Genomic DNA, 20,698 nt, shown 5'->3' with positions numbered 1-20,698 from the left:
ATTATGCTCCCTATTCAGCAGTGAGTTAGGAGGGAGGCAGTGGTGTGCTCCTCCAGATTGCTCAATAACGAGAGATGATGAGGAGGAGGCAGACTGGATGATCAAAACACTCCCCCTCCTCTCTCTGTTTAAAGGTTTCAGATCTCAGATCTGCTTGTGCGGGTGAGGCAAAGCTCCCCTTTATCTTCAAAGCAGAGCTTTACGAAAATAAAATATCAGTTAAAGAACTGGGATCAAACTGATATTCTTCCAATTTCCTTTTCCTTGTAAATATCATATGTTCTGGTCCTTGGGAGAAACAGGAATTGAAATTAAAATGTCAAGTCAGCTTCTACAGCAGCAAAGAACAGTGCTTATATGTGTATATGTGGTCTTCATCAATTGATTAAAAAATATATATTCTGGGAAATGTCTGGAATTGGCCATAATACGTGTGTGTGGGACTGACTTCTAAATGAATTGAAATGAAATCAACAGTACTTGTACAGTGGCATAAATAATGCGTGATGTGTTCTTGTATGAGCTTTTGAAAAGTGCAAATATATAGAACGTTTTCCTTTATCCTAATAGTCTTAAAAGTCAGCCTATGAATATTGACACGTGAGATATGGGATATGGTATATATTTTTTCATGGGATTGTTCTAGGTATAGTATTTCATAATCATTTTTCCTTAATTAGATGCTTTTAGGACTTTTCATATCAAAACATATTAATATAATTATTTTTTCAAAAAAGGCCAAATAATGTTATGAAGTATAGAGATACAGTTATTCATTTATTTAATTACTAATCATTGTAGGAAATTGATATTTTAAAATTTTTAACTATTATAGTGCTACCATAAATGTAGAAATAGGCATTTCTTTATGATTTATTCTTAAAAGTATAAGTTGGGGTAAAGAACATATAAATTTTCACTTTTGATGCAAGTGGTCCAATTATCCCCTAAAAGACAGATGCTTGCTAACAAGGTAAGCATGAGAATGTCCACTCCCCCACATGATTGCTAATCCTGATGTGACCAGTGTCTTTAAATTTTGCTAAGTGGTTGAAAGAAGAATAAGATTTTATTATTTTCATTTGCATGTCCCTTTTCAATAGTGAGAATGAACATTTTCTCTAATGTTAATTGACCATTTGCTTTTTTTCTTTGGAGAATTTCATGTTTGTGCATCTCTACTGTGGTTTTTGTCTTTTCAGATTGTAGGAATTCTTTTATAATCTGAACTTTAATCCTTTGCCTGTTAACAATGTCAATTTTCTTCTAATTAATTGGTTTTTGATTTTTAACTTAAAAAAATGTTAACTTTGTGACTCAGGCACTTTTTGCACGTACAGACAACTTCTATGTGTACAGACTACTTAGTTTTTGCACATTTCAAGTTTTAGATTTTATGAGAGTTTACCTTGTGGAAAGATTATGAAGGTATTTATTGTGTGCTTTCTTTTTCATAATTAATGCATTCACTTGAACTATACAAAACTACTGTTAATCCACTACTTTTGGTCTACAAAAATGGCAATTTCATGTGGTATCTAATATTTGTTTTGATTTAATATTTTGACATTTTTGGACTTTTCATGTGTATATGACATAATGTAAGGTTATAAATTTTTCTCCAATTGCTTAGCAATTTTCCTCAAATTATTTATCATAAACAAATTTTCATTGTATTTAAGGGTGTGTTTCTGAATTGCACATTTTAGTATTTTTCTTTTGTTATTATGTTTGTAGTATAATCTTTACATTTGTTTGATAGGTAAAATTCCCCCCACATTGTTTTTTTAAAAGAATTTCTATTTTAGAGTGGCTTTTAGGTTTCTAGTTAAAGTAGATGGAAAGTACAAAGATTTCCCATATACCTTCTGCCCCACATAGAATCCCCTACCAGAGTGGCATATTTGTTTACAGTTGATTAGCCTGCATTGACACTCTGTGATTACCCAGCATCCACAGCTTTCATTGTGTCAGATGTCCTGTGGGTCAGACAAATGTATAACGGCATTTATCCATCATTATAGTATTATACAGAATGATTTCACTGACCTAAAAATCCTCTGTTACTCCTACCTGTTCCTCTTTTCCCCTGATCCCTAGCAAACACTGAACTTTTTACTGTCTCTGCAGTTTTGCCTTTTCCAAAATGGCATATAGTTAGAATCATACACTATGTTGCCTTCTTAAGATGAACTTCTTTCACTTAGTGATACGCATTTAAGATTCCTCCATATCTTTTCATGACATTTCTTTTTAGCACTGAATAATATTTCATTGTCTGGAGGCAGTCATTGCTTTTTATCCAAAATTATTTTGTCATTCATGAGTGCTTTCTCCATTTATCTTTTTGAAAATGAGTTGGTATTTGCATTGCAATTGCATTGAAATTTAGATTAATGAGAGGAGAATAAAATTTTCAAAACATTGAGGAATATTATTATGCTTCTTCATTTATTGGGATCTTCTTTTATGTCATCTTGTTTTGTTTTAACATTGTCCTTGTGGAAATTTTGCATATTTCTTATAATGGATATTCCTGAGTATTATATAACTATCTTAATTTGTACACTTAGTTGTCCTAAATGAGCTTTCTCATTATCATATTTTTATATTGTTCTTTACTGGCACAAAGTGAGCTTTGATATGTGAATCTTGCTTTTGAATACTTACTAAACTCTCATTAATTAATTTATCTAACTTATTTTAATCTTTATTCTATATAGATAATCCTATCATCTAGAAATAGAGTTTTGTAATAGAGTTTTGTGTCTTTTCTAATATTTACACTTCTTATTCTTGTCTTTTTTAAATTGTATTTTCTGGGGCCACCAGAATTATACTGATGTGTAGTGAGAGATTTTTGTCATGTTCCTGATTTTGGTGGGAATTGTTTTAATGTTTTGCTATTACATGTTTTTGCAATCACACATAACATTCATTACATTGAATTTTATATTAATGAAAGGAGAACTGACTTTTAAAAATATCAAGGCCAATTATAGAATCTGCAGTTCTATAGGAGATGTTTCAAGTCCTTTCTTTTTAGGAGTAACGATTTAATGAAAAATCCATAATAAAACTGCAGCACAGTGTGATGATTGATTGTGGTGATAAACAGATCCACAAGATGGGATGACAGCTGCCCCAGTTAGATGCCATCAGCAGCCAGTAATGGAGAATCCTAATTAACACCTGTTTCAATAATAAGGTGATTTGTTATACAAGGTAACAAGTCCAGAGGCAGATAGGATTCCAGGGTTGAGAACCAATTTCATTTCATCTCTCTAACTTCTCTTCCTTGTTGGCCTGGCTTTCCCTCAGAACAGTGGCCATCAGCATTATAGAATGACTGCCAGAGTTTCTGCTGGTCACCTTCAGTTACAACAGCGTTAAGAGATAAAGAGCCTGTACCTTTCCAGGAGGTTCTTAAAAGCAAAAAACCTTTCTCAGAAGTCCAGTCCTCTCTCCCATGCCCTATTTTATCTCTGTCCTTCAATGTTTATTTTCAGGTTCAGCTCCTATGCCCATTTCTAAACCAATGGTGATTAATAATCTAAATTGCTATGACTGGTTAGACAAATTATTTGGGGGGAAAATGTACAATGAGGAGTCATTCCACTCTGGTATAAAAAGCATCTCTATCAGACTGGGAGTGGGAAGTAGGAGAACCTTCCTAGAGGAAATGTGTCACATGGGGTCTTAAAGAATAAGATCCATCTGAGTGCAGAATATTTCCAGAAGGGCAACAGTCTGTACAAAGGCACAGAGGCATGATATGGTATGACATATTTGGGCACCTCTAAATAAATTGATATGGTAGAAATGTGGGGTAGCAAAAAGTGTTTTTGTGCTACACTAAAGATTTTAGCTTAGTATTTAGCCTGAAAGGTGTGAGAAATCTTTTAAGAAGAGGACTGATATAACTAATTGATATTTTAAAATAATCATTCTGGAAATAATTCTCAAGAAGTCAGAAAATCAGTTAGGATGGTATTACTGTTATTCACATGAGTAGTGGTGAGAATGAAGAGACAGGGATGGCTTTGAGAGTGAATAAGATAGCAGAGTTTGGAGAAGTTGGAGACAGATGTGAACAGATGATACGAAAAAGTATTGGTCAACCCTCAGATTGCTGGTTTGGGAGACTGAATAGAAGGTGGTGCCCCTTACTATGTAGTAAGTGATCAAGGAGGAAAAGAGTTGAGTGGGAGATGATGTATTTTGGTTTTTGATGTATTATGACTGATGTTCATATGTATGACACATCTGGAGCTCACTGGAGGGTTTTGAGTTGAGATATTCAGTAACATGTGTTTCTCAAGCTTAATTGTATTCCAAGTTCTTGGGGCAAGTAAATTTGGGGAATGTAGGGTTAAATAAAGTGAAACTGATTTCTTCTCTCCAGGACCTCTCATACATTTTAACAGGCCAATAGTGATATTATTGAATGCTTAACCTGTGTCAGGAACTTTACATGCATTGACTCATGTATTCCTCTGCATACAGTATTCCATGCAATAAGTCCTGGAATTTTGCCCATTTTATTGATGAGTGGGAAAAGCAAATCAATTTAATACTTGATTCACGACAATTTGTACAAAGGAAGGTCAGGATTCAAACTGAGAAAAGTGATTTCCAAGCTTATACTCCTAAAGTTGATGGTAATGCCTCAAATGGTGATAGAATGTGCAGAGTTCTGCAAAATTCTCTGGGGAACATTCTTAAGGATTTTAAGGAACAGTGACAACCTGTAGTATCAGGTATAGCAATTCTGCAGTGGCATATCAGAGTCATCATATGGTTGTGACCTCAAGAACGAGGATATAGAGTGAGAAGATCAGAGAATCGAGACCACCAAGAATAGAGATGAGAAGACTGTGAGGACAGAAGAAGTTGAGTCATTGGATGAAAACCAAGATGTAAAGTGTCAGAGTAGGAGGACAGAGAAACACACACACACACACACACACACACACACACACACACACACACATAAACTTAGAAATATGGTGGTCATTGGAGAACTTGGTGAGAACCGTTTCAGTGCACTGGCAGAGAAACTGTCTATGGAAATGCAAGGACAAGGATTGTATGAATCATCCACATGAACTCTAGATGTCAAAGTTATGCAACATGATCATAATATTGTTGTCAAAGAGTAAGAGTAGATGCAAAACCAGGAGGTCATCAGATGATGGTCACAAGGGAAAGAGAGTTCAGTCTTCAAGGAAAAGTCTCCCAGGATTGGGAGGGAGTGAGAAGAATGCCAAGTCATGCTGCCAACCCTGGATGTTGGAAGAGGGCTACCTACCTACGTGAAAGGCAGCATTCCAGATTTCAGTTGGTGTGCAGGGATGGGGAGGACATTAGAATTTGCTATGCACATGTGTCTTTATCTAAGTTTCCATTTGTGTGCACTTTCCTGAGTCACTGGGATGACTTTTCATAGGTTTTAAATAGAATGAACCAGCAGCCTTCCAAAGATGTTCAGAAGCATCAGGGACATTTCTAGTGTTAGATATTCTGCAATGTCCATGCCTACACGTGAAAACCCTCATCTGGAAAATTAAATGTCATTCTGAGGATTTTTTCTTTAAACCCATAGGACATGAGTTTCATTTAAAGGATTAAATTTTATCCTCAAAAAAGGAGAGAGAAAAATGTAAGAGGTTAATGGCATGCTGTCTTGAGAAATTTTGGAAGTCTACATGCTGCTTAAAATGGCTAGAAAACATTTTCCTGACTGATACATAGCACATACAGACTATAATAAGTTTTAAAGTTTATTTATTTCTGACCTGAATTGTTAATCCCCATGACAGCAAATGCTACTGGCTATGATACAATCATAGGGGAGTTGACATATAATTAAGTGTCATTAAGAGTGATTAGGCAAACCTTTTGAGAATGAAAGGAGCATTTTAATAATGCAACCAGGACCACACCCACGCATTGGAACTGTCTCAGGCAAATGAGGACAAATTGTCATCCTATACGTAGTGAAATTGTTTCTGCAAATAAGATTGGGTCAGTAACAGAGAAGGTTCTTCCTCTATAGTAAAGAAGTCAGGGTTCCTTTGGGCCTCTCAGATTCCCTTCTCTTAGGTGGTTTGGAAAAAAAAAAAAATGGGCTTTGGAGCCAGACAGGCCTGGTTATAAAGCCTTACTCTGTTGTTTCCTAGCTTTGTGATCTTCTTCAAGTTACTTATCTTCTTTAAGCCTCAGGTTTCCTCTCATGAATATTGCATGATTATATGCTTCAAAGTATCCAGCCCTGTCGAAATTCATTGAAAAAAAATCTCAACTTCCTTCTCTTCTCACAACATATAATATTATGTCAAAGAGCTTATTTACAGACAGATGGAGCCACAGAATACTGGACCTAGAAGGGATTTGGTCCATTTTGCAGGCAAAAAGTCTAAGACTATAGAGCTGGAATGACATAGCTGAGGTCGCCCTAATTGTTAGGGCTCAGCTGGGGAATGGGCAGGTGTCCTGCCTTCCAGGCCACTGCTCTTTCCACTCCATCATATTTCCCAGAGATACAGAGATGACCTGTTCTGCCTCCTTCTTCCCCTCCTCCCTCACTTTCTCTGGAGTGGAGTGGGAGAGAGAGAGAGTCATAGAGGAACAGGTTAGAAAGGTTAGGAGTAGGAGGAGGGCACATTGAGTAGGGTCCTAGACATCCCTAAATATCTTGGCTTTCTCTCTGAGGAAGATGAAAAACCATTAGAGAATGTTGAGCACATGAGTGGCATGGTTCACTTATGTTTTCAAAGAATCACTCCAGCTGTTGTGTTGGTAGTGGCTCTTACCTGGGCAAAGACTGAATGGGGGAAATGAAATAAGAGGCTGTTGCAATAATCTAGATGAGAAAGGAGAGCAGCTTGGATCAGGGTGGTAGCTGTGGAGGTGGTAAGAACTAGCCGAATTCTGGACACATTTTGAAGGTAAAGACATGGAAGTTGCTGATAGGTGTAATGTGGGTATGAATAGAGGAGAGTCAAGGTTTTTGGTCTGAGCACCTGGGAGAATGGGGATTCCAGCAACAAAATATTGCAGCCTGGAAACTTGAGATTTCCCTTACCTTCTGGTTATAGGAGAGGAATATAGGAAACCGAAGAAAGAGAAGGGATTGCGTAGTAGGACACTTTAGGAGAATAATTATATATATAATATGTACACAATATATAATATAAAATACATGACATAATATATGAGATTATATCGTACAGTGTTGTCTATATATAATAGTATTGTATGTTATATATTTAGTATTCTATAATATGGATTATTTATATATAATATATGTATATATACATGTATATTGCATATATAATGCTTTTAGATAAGAACAAAGAGCCTGGGCAATTTGTGTGACCAAAAAAGCAAAGAAAATAGCAAAAGGGGCTAGAGGTGGTTTTCATAGAGCAGTGAGATCTTCACATAGGGTTCGTGACCTTCGCTGCTTTCCTAAGGGGGCTGGGGCTAGGGTGCACCTGCATTTGTAAATGTTAAGCTCTCCCAAAGCTATAGCTCTTTTCATCTTTCCCTGCTCTTTATTTTTTCCCTTTAGACTTTTTATGAGAGTAGACAATTTAGGGCTTACATTTAGTTTTCTCTTTTTGTGGTACTAGGGATTGAACTCAGGGGCACTCTATCACTGAGTCACACCCTTAAACCTTTAATATTTTTTTAAAAATTATGTTTTGAGATTGGGTTGCCCAAGACTGCTAAATTGCCCAACCTACCTTTGAACTTGTAATCCTCCTGCCTCAGCCTCCTGAGTTGTTAGAAATACAGGCATGCACCACTATACCCTGCTTATTTTTTATTTTTATTGAGATGAAATTCACACAACACAAAATAACCATTTTTGAAGTGAATAATTTGATGGGTGGCATTTAGGAGTTTCATGGTGTTGGCAAACAACACCTCCATCTAGCTTCAGAACATCTTCGTTACCTCTAAGGAAAATCCTGTGCCCACGAAGCAGTCACTGCTCATTTCTCTCTTCCCCAATCCCTGGTGATAACCTTTCCAAAGTGCTTTCTGTCTGTGGATTTACCTGTAGTAGATATCTCGTACAAATGGAATTGTACATTATGTGACTTTTGAGTCTGGCCTCTTTCACTTAGTGTATGTTTTTGAGGTTTGTCTATGCTGTAGCCTGTATCAGTATTTTGTTGTTTTTTATGGCTGACTAATAATATTTTATGGTATAGATGGGCCACATGTTTATGTATTCATCTGCTGATGGACATTTGGGTTGCTTTCACCTTTTGACTATTAGTACAGTGCTGCTATGAACATTGGATATAAGCATTTGAGTTCCTGTTTTTACTTTCTTTGGAGTATGTATATACTTAAGAGTGGAATTGTTGAGTCATATGATAATTATATATTTCACTTTTTGAGGAACCACCAAACTTTCCACAGTGACTGACTCATTTTACATTCTTACTAGCAATGTGCAGAGTTCTAATTTCTCAACATCCTCACCTCCATCATTGCCATACAAATAAGCATCAAGTGTTATTTCATTTTGGTTTTAATTTGCATTTCCCTAATGATTTGTGATGTTGAACATCTTTTTGTGTGCTTGTGGACCATTTGTGTATGATTTTTACTTTTCGTGGTATTTTTTATTTGGACTACTCAGTGCTCTCAGATCAGAGATATCAGGATCTATCTATTGATTTTTGAAACATAAAAGTAGTAATGCACTATTACACATCCTGAAGAGAGAGAAATTGTGAAATATATCTGGTTTGCAGTTACCTAATGAAGCTGCTGCCAATTTGGTGTTGTAGATCTATCCTGGGAGACACTGCTTTGATGCTGTGTTCCTTTTCCACTAAGAAGCCAAGACTCAAAATTAGGAGTGCTAGGCTTTATGCCTGACAGTAGATAGCTGGATTTACCATCTGTAAAAGAAGTTGTTGAGAAAAGCCTCTCCCTGAGTAAACTTTCAGAGAAGTCTATGCCCTTTGACCAAGTAATTTGCCTTCTAAACATCTATGGAAAATTAACTGAAACAAAAGTGCTTTATATGTAAAGATGTCTCTTAGAGCATTGTTTTTACAACTGCAAATCAATCTAAGAGTTAACCAATGGATGACCAACTTATTACATTAACTAAACAGGAAATTTGGCCTCCTTTGTAAGTAATACCAATGAGAACATACAAAACATTTAAGTTCAAATCGTAAATGAAGAAGCAACATGTATGTTTACGTACATAGTATGATTGCAATTACAGTAATCCTTACCAAAAATTCTTGGGAGCAGAAATATTTGAGATTTCAGAGTTTTCTAGAATTTGGAATATTTGCATAGACTTTACTGGTTGAGTATCTCTAACCTGAGAAATTTGAAATCCAAAATTTTTTTGAGCATTAACACACTCAAAATGTTTTGGATTTTCAGATTTTGGATTTTTGCATTAGAAATGCTCTATTAGATCCATAAAATTGGATCTAGAATGAAGAATAGAAAACAATGCATCAGAATTATAAATTATCCTTGGGTGGTAGCTTCCATAGTTTTACTATGGTATGGTATGGCATGGTATGCTAGGATGTGGCATAGCTTTATATAGTAAGTTGGGTGAGAGTGTTAACTTCCGGAAGACATCATTCATAACATCATAATGAATCACTATAATCTTTATCTTTGCAAACATGACTAGAGTTGGAGACTTGCCGACTTGAATCATACACCTAAATCTTGTACATATTTCCAAGAGTTTGAGAAGGGTTGGTTTTTTTAGTTTAGTGTGTTGACCTTAGAATTTATAGTAACTGTCACTAACAGGACTTTGTTTAAAGTCAGGATGCCATAGGATAATTTCATGGATCCCTTGAATTCCCTTCATTGTTTTCTTTCTACCTACAGGTTTTTGTGGGAAAAGAAAATCTGAAATTTAAAATAAAGGAAAAAATGTGTCTTTACAGGTGTTCCATTGCCTAAAGAGGACATTTCTGCTCCCCTGATCTCTAGCTCGCCAGTGAAGGAAGCTCGGGAGTATGAAGATCCCCCAAGTGAAGAAGAAGATAAAATAAAAGAAGAACCCTTGACCATCTCTGAACTAGCATACAACCCAAGTGCCAGCCTGCTCCCCACCCCTATTGATGATGATGAGATTGACATGCTCTTTGACTGTCCATCTAGGCTTGAGTTGGAAAGAGAAGATACAGATTCATTTGAGGAACTGGAAGCAGATGAAAATGCCTTTTTGATTGCTGAAGAAGAAGAGCTGAAGGAGGCTCGCCGAGCTTTGTCATGGAGTTATGACATTCTGACCGGCCATATTCGGGTGAACCCACTGGTCAAGAGTTTTTCCAGGCTCCTTGTGGTGGGCCTGGGACTGCTGCTCTTTGTATTTCCCCTGCTCCTCCTCCTTTTGGAGTCAGGTATTGATCTCTCCTTCTTATGTGAAATCCGCCAGACACCAGAGTTTGAGCAGTTTCACTATGAATACTACTGTCCCCTCAAAGAGTGGGTGGCTGGGAAGGTTAACCTCATTCTCTACATGCTGGGTTGCTCATGAGGTTAATATCTTATAAAACTAAGGGCTATATTCAATACTAGTGATTTTTTTTTTTCAATAGATGCCTGGTTCTGAATGGACATGGGGTTGCCAACAGGTGTTCCTTTCTCATAACTGTTCACTCAAACCCTTAAGTTAGCTTTTCATAATTCAATGCGCTTAAATCAAATATAGATATTTTAGTTACAGGTCAGAAAGATGACCTTTACATAACCAAAATATGTTTATTTTAAGTGTAGACCACTATTATAACATAATACATAATACATTGGACTGAATAGATTTCCCTGTTTTTAATAGTTGGCACCATCTCAAGCTATAAGGTTCAGAATCAGAATTTTAGTAAAAACCCAAGGGAAAGCTTTTGAATATAATCCTTAGTAAAAAAATGATGTCCTCTAACCAATGCCTATACAACTAAATTTATGCTGGGCTTTTTGTTTTGTTTTTTTAAAACTATTTTTATGTGTTCAAACTATTTTGGTAAATTTTTAGCAAAAAAATAAAAAGCCTCCTGGAGTTATTTAAGTATACTGACTGTAAGACTAATAATGCACAAAGGTATATCGGGGATTTTTTAATGTTTTGGCACCGGTTTGTTTTTTAAAATATTTTTGGCTGAACAATTCTATGATTTGTTATTACCTGCATATGAGATAGAAAATGGGTAGAAAGACACTGTAGTAAGTAAGCTCCCCAAACAGATGATGGGACTGGAGGAAGTAGAAACCCAGAGCGTTGAGTCGACAAAGGGAGGTTCATTTTTCAGTTTTGGACAAGATGACTTGGTACTTCTGTTTGCATTCTGTCCATATATTTGGGATGGGGAAGCAGACTGTTTTTAAAAGGAAGTAAAACTTCAAAGGAAAAATGGTAAAAGATATACCAGTTGATTGTTTATTGCATATTAAACCAAGGGGATGCAGATAGAAATTGGACAAATGGAAAGTAGCAAAGAAGAGTTCTGGTGAGGCTGTAGGTGGGTGGTGGAAGGCATTTCTTTTTCATGAAATGACAAGAGGCATTCAATAATGTAAAGTGCACTCGCTGTCCAGTTGACGTGAACGTGTTTAAGTGGATCTAAATAAAAGTGGAGAAACTTTAAGGTAAATTTTTTGGTCCCTCATGCCATTCATTGTGATTCTCTGGGAGAAACTTCAAAAATTGTGTGTGTGTGTGTGTGTGTGTGTGTGTGTGTGAGAGAGAGAGAGAGAGAGAGAGAGAGAGAGAGAGGGAGTGGGACTTTTTGATAAGTATCAACAATTGTTTTTTGTGGTGGGCAACATTCTCCTTTCCTTGCATAATTTCCTTAAAATCTTAACTTATTCATCACTGGACTTCCATTGGGAAAGTGGAGGGGGCTCATCAGATGACAAATCAATTCAGCTTGGGTAAAGTAGAGAATAAGAGGGATAGCTAACCAGACAACAGACAAATCCTCTAGTATCTTTCTCCACACCATTAAATCCATGATAGAAAGGGTCTGATGCTTTCCCATGCAGAGTACTCACCAACACTGTGGGTGTGAGGGAGGAAAAAATGGTGTGAGGTTTATAGCACAGAGCACAGGCTTTCTTACAAAGAGATGGGGCCCACCTGCAATCTCTCCCTAACAACCCTCCAATGCTACCATTAACAAAATTTCCAAATTGGGCTTTAAAGTCAATGGGCAACTCAGTCAATGGAGCTCTCAGTGCTTTATTAGATATTTAATTTTGAAAGTAAGTGTTGAAAGTCAGTTTGTGAGGCCTTCTGTTGAACACATTATAATATATACCTGCTATTACATTTGCAGGGTTTTCTTCTTGTGGACTTTCAGTGATTTATACTAATATAGAAGTATATTTTCTATGGTTGGAACCATAGAAATAATTTATTTCTATGCAATAATTTATTTTGGAAGTTTGCATGTGGCCAACTTGGAAATTGAAATTTTGTTCCATTCTTTTCTGACATAAAGGTGCTCCAGTGTAGTCTACACAAAACTAATCCCCTTTCTAATTGTGCTTCCTGTCATTTTCTTTGAAATTCTAACCAAGACAAGTCATATAGCTCTCACTTGTAAAAAATAATTTTACATACTATATTTAAATTATGGAAGTGATATTATTTTCCATCATAAAATCTTTATCACATGTAATTTCAACCATGCAGATTCATATATATATATATATATATATATATATATATATATATATATATGAATTTCCAGATAGCATCTCTTTTCTTTTAGACAGATTCTTCTTTGTTGAATAGAGATGTTTTCAGGTTGCGGCGTTGACAGAAGAGGGTCTGCTGGATTTAAAGAACAGCCATCCAAAGTAAAATTGGGATTCTGAAATAGTATTTAGTTGGTTTAGGATCAGAGCCTTTTAGAAATAACGACTTAAGTTTTGTTAGAAGATAGTCACCAGCTGCCTGAATCAAATGCGGAGACTGCTTCCAAAGACAGATGGTATAAATAATAGTGAGACACAGAGTTCAAAGCAAGTGTGTGAGTATATGTATATTCCATATTATTGGTATATGTGTTTATATATGAATCTGTATATATGTATTTGTATAGACACAACTAATATGCCTTTCATACATACTTGTGTTTATTTTGCCCTAGTTGAGGAATTTGTGACATGCTGTTGTTCCTTTCCCTCTCAGATTTCATGGTGGGTAAAACCCACAGCTTCAAAGATTTAAATTTTTCATAAAACCTGCTGTGTGTACATTTGTGGATTTGTACACACATGCATGCATATGGCAAATACATATACACACACAACCTTGTCTTTAGTGCTAATGCAAGTCGGATTATGAAAATAATGTAGGTAAAGTATCATGTATTTCTATCTGTGCTTGGAACAATTGTAAAATGTTATGTATTTGGAGTATTACTTGTGGTTTGTCTAATATTTTTAAACATAACTCTGGGGAAAATTCATAATCACAGTTGATTTCATTGAAATACTAGAGAGATGAGGGCCATGTTACTGTGATGGACCCTTACCTTTGTATAGTGAAATTTGCATTTCTTTGTCAGCATTCAGATTGTTTTATATGTTAATATGGTGGCAGGAATCCCTAATAAAAATACTCTGGGGTAAAATGTTTTTTGCAATCATTCAGTTTTATTTAAAGTATAGTTTTGTAGTCATCCTAATGGAAATTATAGAGGGTTGCCCTTTAGGACCATGATATGGGGTTACCCTTTGATGGTGATAGTAAGAAAAGAATCACAGGTAATAGATGAGATGAACCCTCTTCAGAAGTCACCCAGGTCCAAAGCAGGAATATTAGCACTGGATATGTACTCAAATATGAAAGAAAGATATGGTAAAATTAATGGTATTTATTAAGATAACTAGAGAGCTGGGCATGGTGCATACCTGTAATCCTAGCTACTCTGGAGGCTGAGATAGAATGATGGCAAGTTCGAAGCCAGTGAGCAATTTAGCAAAACCCTGTCTTAAATAGGAAATTAAAAATGCTGAAGATATACTTAGTAGGAGAGCACCTGCCTAGCATGCCCAAGGCCCTAAGTTCAATCCAAGTACTGAAGAACAAAAGCACAAAAACACTAGAGAAATAGAAAAGAATAAAAAAAAAATATATAAGAATAGAAGGAAAAAATTTCAGAGTGCTAAAAATTTAAAGATCCTCCTCAGTGGCCAGGAAAGGGAGCCTTCCTATGCCAGAGAGAGCTGCTTTAGACCCTTAACTCTGTGACCCTTGCCTTTAGACCTCTCTTTCTGTCAAAAGCCATGGAGGAATCAATTATTCCACTTCCATCCTCCCCTCCACACAAAACAGTCTTGACAGGTCTTCTGCTGAACTTTGACCCAATGATTAAACTCCATACTTGAACATTAAATCAGAAGGTGTTACTTTGAATGAAAAGAGGAGGCTCTAGGAAGAATACCCTAGATGTCAAGGGGAGTTGGCCCCAGCCTCCTCAGTCTGTCAAGTTCTTACTCAGCAATCTTCAGAAGGATGGGGGTACAGGAGAGAAGGAATTCAGTGGTTAGGGCCCAGTGGGTGACCTTGAACCTTTAGTCCTGCCCCAGTGGCTCTAGCCAGTGCTTTTGTTTGGGTCATTCTCTGATGACCCAAAAGATTCACACAAAGTGACCCTTGACCTCTTATTCATTGAACAGTTCATTGAGCTCCTGACCCAACCTCATCTCTGAGGGAAATCTCCTGAATTCCCACATTTTCTGCTGATTCAAACAGAGGAAGGATCTCCCACCAACATCCCCAACATGGAGAGAAGAACTGGGGAGAGGTTTCCACTTTTGGAGTGATTTCTGGGATGGTTGTGACTGATGGGGTTTGGGTGTCTTTGGGCCGTCTTTCTCTACTGGGTGGAGATAATGTACTAAAAGTCCCTGCTTACTTGTCCTCCTGCTTCTTCTCTCTTTTTCTCTCTCTGTCTTGGACCTGCTTTTGGGCTTCCAGTCTCCATGCCGTAAACAGACCCAGCAGGACCTGTTCGTGGTGGGCCCAGACAGGATTGGCTCTCCATGTTCCAGCCTCAGTCTGTGACTGGGTGGGTAAGTTCAGCGAGCCTTCCCAGTGGGCTCAGCTGTCATCACTCTGGAGAGGAAGAAAGGAACCTCACTTAGGCCTCAGATCCCGGCTGTGTTCTCCAATCCATTTCCAATCCATTAATAAAGCTGACTTTAACCTTCTTCTGGCCATTGTGTCTTTTATCTAGTTGGAGCTGGGTAGTGGTGGGTAGGATGGTGGTTAATATTTAGAATCTCTAACCTCCTATATTATAAGCAATATTGGAGGAAGGAGTGGACAAGGCTGCTCCCTCAGGCATCCAGGAATGTCTGCCGCCAACATGGGCCATGCCAAAGGAATAGGAAACTGGAAATTAATACTAGTAAAGAACAGGGCACGGTGACACATGCCTGTAATCTCAGTAACTTGGAAGGCTGAGGCAGGAGGATCCCGGTTTGAGGGAGCCTCAATAATATAGCAAGACACTATCCCAAAATAAGAAAAAAATTAAAAAAGGGACCGTGGATGTAGTTCCGTGGTAAAGTGTCCCTGGATTCAATCCCCAGTGCCTTCAAAAAATATTAGTAAAGGACAGAGGTTGGTTAGAGTTGTACATCCCTATTCTGTACCTCTAGTTGATGCTTATCCCACATATCTCTTTAAAGAAGGAGACAAAGACATTTTCCTGGTTGTGAAGGAAAACACAAAGACATCCTCTCTGTAGGAATAAGGATCAAAACATGGCTTGCAAATTCCAGTAACTTCTTCAGCTAAAACCCATTACCTTGATTTTTTGTGCCCACAGAATCATGATTGTGATCATTGGTTTTCCAGAGACTACTCTTCAAGAGAGAGAACATATTAACCAACCAGTATTAGTTTCTACTCTGTGGGGCAACCACATTCGTCAGAAGTTAAAAACTCAGTGTTCTCATTTCAGAATCAGACTCCTGTAATTTCTTGGTGTGAATCAGTTCCCTCCCCTCCTCAATCAGCCTGAGTTTGCTGACATTCTTGAGTTTCTGATTTTGCAAAGTTGCAAACCAGACCATTGTGGACGGTGGTGGCCATGTGCTGCTCTCTGGCCATAGCGTTGTAATAGAGTTCATGCAAATGAAGACTTTTGAGAGTGAAGTGGGTGTTTTTAATGATTATGTCATAGCAACAAGCTTTAGCTAGGATTGTTCTAGATACTGTGCCTCTGAGGCTGTCTGATCAGTTAGATGCTTACTTTCAACAATTCTTCTAATGTCTTTCGCTATAATATTGACACAGTGTTGGAGGGAAGAATTATTGCTCTAGAGTCCTAGCTCTCCTACTCATCACCAAGAATCAGATTAAAATTCACCAGAATGAACTACATCTTGTTTTGGCCTGAGATTCTAAATTACTGAGAAGACCATTTTACATGAACCTTCTGGCACTGAGTATTTAATGCTATGCACCCAATTCGTTTGCCATAAATATGACTTAATTTCTTGCTTAGTGTGAGGTAGGTGGAGAGAGAATTAAAATAATCTTAATGATGTTTTTGCCTCCATACTCTTAAAGTTGACATTTGTGATCTGCATATACAGAACGTTATTGATCAGATTAATTGTGAACAACAGATTCACTGAAAAGTTTGAGACAAAGTTTCACTGAAAGTCAACTTGATAATTTACTATAATGAGAAATGTTGGTCTTGTGGGCACTTGTTTGATGCTTTTCCCAGAACATAAGCTAAAATGTAAACCAAACACTGTTAGGAACCACAGTCTAGGGTAGTCTGTGCCAACAGATCAAAACTTTTCTCATAGGCATAACTTCTCATGCCTATCTTGGAAAGGCTGGAGATAGAGGGTACACATTTTATTCCAAGTCTCACAGTTTTAAAAATTTCTTGAAGCTGGCAACTGATCACCCAAGTCATTTCCTCTTAATTTTGGCATAGAATTAGACTACATTTCCCAGCCTCCAGATAAGTATGGCCATATCCCTGAGTTCTGGTCTGTGGAATTTGAAGGAGAAGTGATTTGTAATACTTCCAAACCTTGGACTAGATATGAGCCTTCATTTGTCACTGAATGTCAACACCTAAAGTGACTTTTAAGCCACCAGTTGAAGAAGTTAGAGCTGCCAGCAACTTGGATCCTTGAATGATTTCATGCAGAAAAGCATCATAAATTTCAACCCCAAATGGACCCATCTTGGACTGTTACTTGAGCAACAAAGACTTACCTGGGCAATTTCCACTTCTGTTGCTGTCAACTTTCCTTATTCCAGTATTCTCTTGGCTATGTCTCCTAAGAAAGGGGAGGACAGAAAGCAGGTGTAGGAGGTGTTCTGTGCTGGAGTCCTACAGAAGATTCTAGAGGACAATCCTGCAGGGGGTGGCCTACTGTGCTTGACTGTGCAAAATCTGTATCAGGATCTACTTTTGGTGCTAATACATACTGTCATTCTTCCTTTGAGGGACTTAATTGGAATGCAATGCAAGAGAACCCAAGGGAGTCCACCTTTGATGGGGCAAAATGACCCTTAGTTGAGAACCACTGGGTACAAGACTGGTTTAAAGAGCATGTTACCTGTGCACCCTGCTCTCAAATGCTTGGTTTATTGTCCTGCTATTACCATCATGATATTTTTAATAATTCCATCTTTGAACTTATTACTTCTAAGTGAAGTTGATGAGATAAACTCTGTGCAGGATATCCACCAGGGCAGCTGTGGGCATCAGGCATGCTGAGCAGTTGGCCCAAATGCCAGGCATGTGCACCTGCCCATGCACACATATGGGGAAGTCCAAGGCTGTAGGGTATTTTGGGGGGCTGCCTCCATGAGAACATAAGCTATGACTATGACGTAAGCTGTAGCATAAGCTAGGCCTGGGGAAAGGAATATTTCACATAGGGACATGGCAGAAGGAAGACCCACGGTGGCAGGCCAGTTTGTCCATCAGTCTCTGGAGCTCAACCCTGAAATATGTGCACAAATATTAACTCTCTGGCCTGAGCAATGGACAAGGAACTGCCACCAATCAGGTAGTAAAGTTTGTCAGTAAATTACAATGTTATAAAGATGCACACATGGACAATGTAATAAATGATGTCAGGGAGTTATTAAAATTATTTGAAGAGTATAGAATCTTTGGGTTTGTAAACCACTACAACATCATAAAGCAAATATTCAGTCTTGGAAATATAAATAAAAACATAAAGATCCTCACTTTCTATAGAAAAGAATACTTTTTTTTTTACATAAACACTTTCATGGAACAAGTATAACAAACAGATAAGTTGAAAATGAACTTTCCTTATAATTGAAAAGAGTATTAGAATTCATAAATAAGAATTTTATTTTTATTTTTTATTGTTTGTTCTATTTAGTCATACATGACAGCAGAATACATTTTGATTCATTGTACACAAATGGAGTACAACTTTTCATTTCTCTGTTGTACATCATGTAGAATCACACCACTTGTGTAATCATACATGTACATAGGGTAATGATGTTTGTCTCATTACACCATCTTTCCTACCTCCCGCCCCCTCCCCTCCCCTCATTTCCCTCTACACAATCCAACATTCCTTCATTCCCCACAACCCGGTTATGTATCAGTATCCACTTATCAGAGAAAATATTTGGTGTTTGTTTTTGGGGATTGGCTTATTTCACTTAGCATGATATTCCCCAATTCCATTCATTTACCTGCAAATGCCATAATTTTATTCTTCTTTATGGCTGAGTAATATTCTATTATGTATATATACCACAGTTTCTTTATCCATTCATCTGTTGAAGGGCATCTAGGTTGGTTCCAAAATCTAGTTATTCTAAATTGAGCTGCTGTAAACATTGATATGACTGTGTCACTGTAGTATGTCACTGTAGATTTTAAGTCCTTTGGGACTCCCACGAAGGGGTGTGATAGCTGAGTCAAATGGTGGTTCCATTCCAAGTTTTCTGAGGAATTTCCATACTGCTTCTCAGATTGACTGCACCCATTTGCAATCCCACCAGTAATTATGAGTGTACCTTTTTCTTCACATTCTCTCCAATACCTATTGTTGCTTGTATTCTTAATAATAGCCACTCTAATTGGAGTGAGATGAAATATTAGTTTTGATTAGTAATTCTTTAATTACTAAAGATGTTGAACATTTTTTCATATATTTGTTGATCAACTGTATATCTTCTTCTATGAAGTGTCTACTCAGTTCCTTAGCCCATTTATTCATTGGGTTATTAGTATTTTTGGTGTTAAGGTTTTTGAGTTCTTTATAAATTCTGGAGATTAGTACTCTATCCGGAGTGCATGTGGTAAAGATTTTCTCCCACTCTGTAGGCTCTCTCTTCATATTATTGATGGCTTCCTTTGCTGAGAGAAAGCTTTTTAGTTTGAGTCCATCCCATTTATTGCTTCTTGCTTTTATTTCTTGTGCTTTGGGAGTCTCATAAATAAGCATTTTAAATTACATACAAATCATGAAATAATTTTTAGTCATGAGATGTGAGAAATGTCAACGAAAACACTGAAATGTCATTGTTTTAGTCAGTTGTACCTGACAAGAACAACTCAGAGGTGGAAAAGTTTATTTGGGGTTCACAGTTTCAGAGGTCTCAGTCTAAAAATTACCAACTACAGTGCTCTGGGCCCAACGTGAGGCAGAACGTTAATGCAGGGAGGGGATGGTGAAGGAAAGCTGCTCCCCTCATGCTAGGTCTGGGAGCAGAGAGAGGGGAAGGGTGGGAGAGGAGATAGGAGCCCTGGGGCAGATGCAGGAGGTGGGTCATGCCCAAAGTGACCCACCTCCTGTAGCCATGCCCTACCTGCCTATTACTACCCAGTCGGTCCATTCAAACTAGGATGTGCTGATTATGTTACAGATCTCATAATCTAATCATTTTTCCTCTGAACATCCTTGCATTAATACAGGAACTTTTGGGGAACACATCATATTCAGACCATAACATACATTATGTAAATGAGTATTTCAAACTAAATTTTGACTTACAAGAATTCATAAGGAGAATTAAATCTTTTAAGATAAATTGTTGTGTGAGAATCATCAGCTTTCAGTGCACAAAACTTTATATTTCAAAATAATTATCAGAGATTTATCCTACTATTGTTAGAGTCTATAATGTACTCCTACCAGCTTCAGTAACAGTTACATCATAAGAAAGCTCCTTCTTAGAATTAAAAATTAGCAAAAATTATTTGTGATCTTATTTGTGATTATTTTCAGGAGTGACTGATATTGCTTTTAATTATGGTGATTGAGAATGAAGTCACTAAAAGAATAAGTTTTAATGGCCTTATAAAAAAATCTACAGAAAAGTGAACCAGAAAAGAAATTTATGATTAATCAAGATATTTATATACATATATATAGTGTATATATAATAAAGTGTCATTATTTGTTGTAGTATAAAATTATCATGACTTCAAAATCTCAATTGTGCAATTTGTAATATTATCCATCACAACATAATTCTTTTCACTATGTATCGATATTATTCCCATATTTTATAAATAATAAAATTTGTTCTAAATAAAACTTTCTATATTTTGATATCTCTAAGTTCACTTTTCCCCTGTGTTTTTGAACATGGGTTCTGCATTTTCATCTTTCACTGAGTCCTCAAAATTCCCAAAGC

At 37.0% G+C, this 20,698-nt stretch overlaps 1 protein-coding gene across 5 annotated transcripts in view; it reads left to right on the top strand.

The window, feature by feature from the left end:
- The window catches only part of Frmd3 (FERM domain containing 3), a 256,494-nt gene extending 241,268 nt beyond the window's left edge, over positions 1 to 15,226 (top strand). For 4 of the 5 annotated variants that reach the window (XM_047525694.1, XM_047525695.1, XM_047525697.1 and 1 more), the window contains one exon: positions 9,957 to 12,724. In XM_047525694.1, the coding sequence (XP_047381650.1) occupies positions 9,957 to 10,552 (596 nt within the window). In that variant the 3' untranslated portion in view covers positions 10,553 to 12,724. Of the gene's footprint in view, positions 1 to 9,956; positions 12,725 to 15,001 lie in introns of those variants that run through there. The other variant, XM_047525696.1, reaches the window with a different exon arrangement.
- Positions 15,227 to 20,698: the final 5,472 nt, after the last annotated feature.

The sequence above is a fragment of the Sciurus carolinensis genome, chromosome 14 (genome assembly GCF_902686445.1).
Source record: "Sciurus carolinensis chromosome 14, mSciCar1.2, whole genome shotgun sequence".
Classification (NCBI taxonomy): Eukaryota; Metazoa; Chordata; class Mammalia; order Rodentia; family Sciuridae; genus Sciurus; species Sciurus carolinensis.
This window is presented reverse-complemented; position numbering and strand designations above follow the sequence as displayed.